The sequence below is a fragment of the Onychomys torridus genome, chromosome 11 (assembly GCF_903995425.1).
Source record: "Onychomys torridus chromosome 11, mOncTor1.1, whole genome shotgun sequence".
NCBI lineage: Eukaryota > Metazoa > Chordata > Mammalia > Rodentia > Cricetidae > Onychomys > Onychomys torridus.
The window spans coordinates 42176767-42182766 of record NC_050453.1 but is presented as its reverse complement, the minus strand read 5'-3'; the positions used below and the strand labels follow the sequence as shown (position 1 = coordinate 42182766).

The following is a 6000-nucleotide window of genomic DNA, read 5'->3' as shown; positions in this document are numbered from 1 at the left end:
GTGGAAGTTATAACATTGTTTCTCGAAGTCCTGGGTGGTGGGAGAGACGTCCCATTTGAGAACTCTAATCTGTCAATAGGTGCATTATTAAACCCTGGATCCATCGCGTCTCTATGAAGGACTTCAGACTGCGGTTTGCAAAAGCAGAATAAATTTTCTTGGGGTTGTACCGTTATGTGTGTATACACACACACACACACACACACACACACACACACACACACACACACACGCCCATTGGCAGACAGGGCCACACCTCACGGCTCTGGAGGAAGCCGCAGACCTCAGCTGTACAAGCGCAGCGGGGACTAGGGGAACTTTCCGTGGAGCTCGGGAGACGAGCAGGCTCACGGCGGCGACCTGTCCGTCGGCGGGGCGGAGCGCGGGGCGAGTGCGAGCTGCGGGGAGCCGGTGTGCCGGGGGACTCGGGCCGGGGACTGGGCGGCGGCGCGTCCCGGGAGCAGCAGAAGTCGGTGCCCGTGCGCGCTCCCGCCGTCCCCGGGCAGCCGCATCCCCGGCGCCCCCGGCAGCATCGCCGCCTCCGGCCAGCCGCGGAACATGGCTGCGCGCCGCGCCACGGTCGCCTGCGCGCTGCTGCTGCTGCTGTCCTCCGCCCTGCTCCGCCGCGGCTGCCGGGCGCGCTTCGCTGCCGAGCCCGACTCGGAGGAGGACGGAGAGGCAACGGTGGCGTTCCCCGAGTCGCCCCTGCAGAGCCCCACGGTGCTCGTGGTGGTCCTCGCCCGCAACGCCGCGCACACGCTGCCTCACTTCCTCGGCTGCCTGGAGCGGCTGGACTACCCCAAGAGCAGGATGGCCATCTGGTGAGCGGGTTAGGGGTCCCGGGCCACCGGGAGGTCGAGGGCAGCCTGGAGAGTACGTACCCTCGCTGCTGGCGTGGGTCCTGGACTGGGCGGGTGGTGGAACCGGGAGGGAGGTGAGGGAACATAGGGGCGAGAATCCGGTGGCCTTGACTTTCCTCATTCCCCCCTTCTGCCTCACCATAAGGGACTTGAGGAGACCTCCTTAGGGAGACTTTCAAACCCACCCTTAAAACTCTTGGAAGTTTCTACTCAAGCTACGAAGGGAAGGGAGAGAGTGTCTGTCGCCTCCAGATGTAGTCACAGAACTAACTTAGGCTGGCAAAGGGGTCCACAGAGGCTGGAGAGATCCAGAGAGGGGCTCCCCCGACTTGCAGGTGCTAGACTCCAGCTCCCTGCTTAACTTGGCTCCTGGTTTTTCCCTGGGGTATCTGAACCCAGAGATTATGTCGCTTTGTTTGGAGTCTTTCCAACCACACCACACTGTGGGCCGGTCTTCCTTGGGAGCTCCAGAAGGTCCCTGCCTGTTCAGCCTCCTGGGACACATTCCCGGTGCAGATGTAAACTGCAGCGAGGTACTCCGGGTTTCTGCTGGGGCGCGAGGAAGCCCCTTTGGGGGCGGATAAACAGCCAAGTTTTGTCAACTTGGTCTCTTTGTGTTTGTGATGGGTTAGGACGGGGGGCGGGGGGGGGGGGAGGATACCCCTTGCTCCTGTAGAACTCAGTCCGGGTTCCACACTTTTAAATCCAAGCGTTAGTGGGAGAGTTGACCAGGGGAGCTCTCGGTGGTCTGTAGAGGAAGTAAAAGCTTGCCAGGGAAGACTAGCCATCAGATTGATTGGCAGACAAGCCTCTCATCCCTGAAAATAACAGCTCAGGTCATCCTGGAAGGTTTTTGAAGGGAGCTGTCCCAGACAAGACACACCTTAAAGCAGAGATGGGCAGGGAGAGGAGGAAGGAATTGGCAGGCTAACAGCACCTGGTAGGAGAGGTACCGAGGTGAGAAAACAAACACGAAGCACACAGTGCAGCACTGTGGGCACACTGCTTCGCTGTACCCCCTGCCATACGTGACTGCGCCCACGGAGAAGAGCGGGTTGTGTGCAAAGAAAGTGGGAATGTTGGAGAGCCAGGCTTGTGTGTGTGTGTGTGTGTGTGTGTGTGTGTGTGTGTGTGTGTGTGTGTGTTTTAACCAATTCCATGCCAGAAGAATTTCAAACCTCAAGTCTCTTTTTGATTTTTTGCAAAAGAAATCTTCTACATATGGTTTTGGGTTTTTTTTTGTTTTTTTTTTGCGCTATTTAATTTTTTTTTTTTATGCCTTACAGTATTTACCGGAAGTTAGGAAGAAGAGAAGGGGAGACTGAGACAGAATTAACAAATAGTGTGTTGATCAAAGCAATGTAAGGAAAGAAGAGCTCACAGTTCAGGGTGTGGGTCACCACTGGGAGGGAGGCTTGGCTGCAGGAGCATGAGGTGCCATTGTATCCACAGTCAGAAAGCAGAGGGATGGATGTTATCTCCCTTTCACTCTGTCCAGGACCACCAATCATGGAACAGTACTGTGTTTAGTTGGGGTAGTTCTTCACACTCCCTTCATAAACACACTCTTCATAGGCACACCTTTCATAGACATACCCTTCATAAGACACACAAGTGTCTTCCCATGGTGATTTTAGATCCAAATCTAATCTAGCTGGCAATGAACATTGGCCACTACAACTAGTAAAGCTCAAATCTGACCCACAAGTTTGTGTACAGAGTGTACAGCTCTTTAGAAGGTAGGAAGATTTGGAATGTGAGAAAAGCAAAATTTACAGACATCTATAAATACAAATATAGTTTCTCAATAGCTTGATATGCAGTTTTGAACCACAAGCTATAGAATCCAGAGATGTTGATTTCTCAATGTTGGCCTCTCTAAGCCTCCATTCAGGGACACCCCTGCCATATGTCTGGCCTCAGTGGCTTTCTGTAGTCCCAGAGGAAGGTTCCATTACACCTTTCTTCTGTCCTTGACTCTAAAGCCAGAACCACATGGCCAAAGCTGCCAAGTTCTGCTGGTTACTGGGGCTGGAACGTGGGCTCTTCGTCCAATTACATCTTCATCAACTTTCTGTTTTTGATAGTTTCCTTCACTGCCTAAGCTTGGCTGTCCTGAAACTTGCTCTGTAGACCAGACTGGACTTGAATTCTGAGATCTTTTAAATACATCTTCACCACCTATCTGTTTTCCATGATTTCCTTCATTGCCTAAGCTTGGCTGTTCTGGATGTCACCCTGTAGACCAGGCTGGCCTCAAACTCAGAGATCTGCCAGCCTCTGCCTTCCCAGTGCTGGGATTAAAGGCATGAGCCACTACAACCTAGTGGTTTTTCTTTAATTCCTTTTCACAAATTGGAAATTTAACTGGGTGGGATCTTGCCCTGAGGTCACCTCTCCCTATATTCCATTACTTAATCTGTTTATCTCTTTGAACACAGGATTTGTTTCCATCCCACTTCCTGGTGCTCCTTTTCTCCTCAAATATTTTTCATTGCTCAGCTTGCTCCTTTTTTATTATGTATCTTCACTAGAATTAACACTACTAACCACACAACAGAGTCTATACTAGGTTGTTTTGAGACTTTCTCTGCCAAGAGAATTAATTCAAAACTCTTCATTTTAGCCTCAGGCAAACTTTTTGAACAAGGGCCAAAATCAGCCACATTCTTCACCAAAATATCATGTGGTGATATATTGCGTGCTCTAAAAAACTTGCCTGAAGATCAAAGGACAGAGCCAGCCACTAGATTAGACATAGAAGTCAGGCAGTGGTGGCGCACACCTTTAATCCCAGCACTTGAGATCTCACGCCTTTGCTTGGGAAGCATACACGACTTTAATCCCAGGAAGTAATATGGCAGTGTAGAGAAAGGTATATAAGGCACGAGGAAACAGGAACTCACTCTCTCTTTAGGCTGAGAATTTTGTGGAGGTAAGAGCTAGTGGCTGGCTGTTCTGCTTCTCTGATTTTTCAGCCTTCATCCTGATATCTGGCTCTGGGTTTTTTATTAAAAGGCCATTTAAGATTTGAACAACAATATCAAAAGAACAATTTCTAGGCAACATATTAAAATTCTTCTCCCACAAAACCTCTTGAGCTAACCCCCAACAGTTCAAATTATCAGCACCATTGTCTTCCATGTTCCTACCAGAATGGCCCATTAAGCAGTGATTAAAGCCTTCTGCTGCTTTCCTAACCTGAAGAACCAAAGTTGAAATTCCTCAAAACAAAACATAGTCAGGCTTATCACACCAATACCCCATTCCTAGTACCAACTTCTGTCTTAGTTAGGGTTGCTATTGCTGTGGAGAAACACTATGACTATGGGAACACTTATAAAGGAGAGCATTCAATTGGGGCTCCCTTACAGTTCAGTAGTTCAGTCCATTATCACCATGGTAGGACATGGCAGCATGCAGGCAGACTTGGTACTGGAAAAGCAGTTGAGAGTCCTACATCTTGTAGGCAACAGGAAGTGGTTTGAGACACTAGGCTATATCTGGAGCATATATGAGACCTCAAAGTCTTCCTCCACAGTGACACACTTTCTCCAACAAAACCACACCTACTCCAACAAGGCCACACCTCCTAATAGTGCCTCTCCCTTTGGAGAGCCAGCATGAGAAGACTGAGGAAGATGCCCAAGACTTGGATGAGGAGATCAGCAATCTTTGCATTAGTCTCTGGAGACTCTTGTCTTAAGAAGCTTGGTTCTATCTTAGAAGCCCTGTGTAATGCCTTAAATAACAACAAAAATGCCAGTTCTTAGGCGACCAGAGATATGGCTCAGTGGTTAAGAGCATTTGCTGCTCTTGCAAAGGACTAAACTGGAGTTCAGTTCCCAGCATCATGTCAGACCATTGGCAACCACCAGAAACTCTGGTTCCAGGGGATCCAGTGCTCCCTCTGGCCTCTGCAGACACTCACATACATGTGGGCATAAATACACAGAGATACGGACAAATGAATAAAAACTATATCTGTTTAAAAAGTCAATTTTGAAGTATTCTCTCCTAATTCTTAAGTACTTCCAATCAATTAGATATGAAATAAAACTGGATAAAGTGTGGCTCCACTTTGTGGTTCCCCAAAACACTACTTTTTTCATAGGACAGTAGCATGATTGATATGGTATAGATGCTGCTGGGGGGGGCTGGGAAGTGGATGAAAGGAATTCTAAATCAGGTTGGAGTGCATGTGTGACCATGAAGGCTATTAGAGAAGTTGATAGCAAGTTTGAACTGAGTTTGGAAGGATAAATAGGAATTCTCCTGGAAAGGAAGTCTTCCAGAAGGAGAGGACAAGGATACAAGACAGCTAGGAGCATTGAGCAGAGCTTCCATTCAGAAGAATTATAGTCGGTGACCTGTGTAATGACTGCTGGCCTCCAGATGCACATTCTATCTACCACAGAGTCTCTTGGGAAATGCCGGCTTTTGGACTGGCATCAGAAGGTTAATTGTCTGGGAAGGTTCTAAAGGGTTCTAAGTTATAACCTAGACCATGTTTCAGTGGGATGTTGATGTGTTTATCTAATTATTCTTTATCAATAAAAAATCGGGAGTCAAATATCAGGGTAAGAATCTGAATGATTAGAGAAGCAGCAGAGAAGCAATCAGTGACCTCCTTTCTCTTCTGTTCCTCCATCCAAAAGGACTGAGATCCTCTCTAGGCCCTGCCTTATTACTTCCTGTCTCTCTATCTGCTCTCAGTCTTCCAAAACCTCTATGGTTAATTTTGGTCAGCTAGTGTCTAGCTCTGTCCTCTGATTCAAAGCAAGCTTTGTTGTCAGAATGCTATCAAAATATCACACAAAAGGATGCTTTTACCAGTTGCTTCCTTCTTGATAATTAAACCCAAGACCTACTCAGCACACCAAACAGGATGTCTACTCTGCAAGGCTATGCATATCAACTTCAAAAATGGCCGTGAGCTGCTGAGAACATTCAAGCCAGCATCATGAGTAGCGCCTGGGATGCTAGGTTTCTCTGAATCACATTTCAATAACTCGGTGTAGACTCACTCTTCTCCTTCATCTTCTGCTGAGGGTTGGAAGAACAAGGGACAAGATTTCTTTCCCAGGTCATTGAAGGTCAAGACATTCCCCACTAGCTCAGTGTCATTGAGAGTCTGGCC

The 6000-nt window shown here is 48.2% G+C and overlaps 1 protein-coding gene across 2 annotated transcripts in view; it reads left to right on the top strand.

Moving 5' to 3' along the window:
• Window positions 1-323: 323 nt before the first annotated feature.
• Window positions 324-6000, top strand: part of Colgalt2 (collagen beta(1-O)galactosyltransferase 2) — a 99933-nt gene continuing 94256 nt past the window's right edge. For both annotated transcript variants that reach the window (XM_036202131.1, XM_036202130.1), the window contains exon 1: window positions 324-821. In XM_036202131.1, the coding sequence (XP_036058024.1) occupies window positions 559-821 (263 nt within the window). In that variant the 5' untranslated portion in view covers window positions 324-558. The remainder of the gene's footprint in view (window positions 822-6000) is intronic.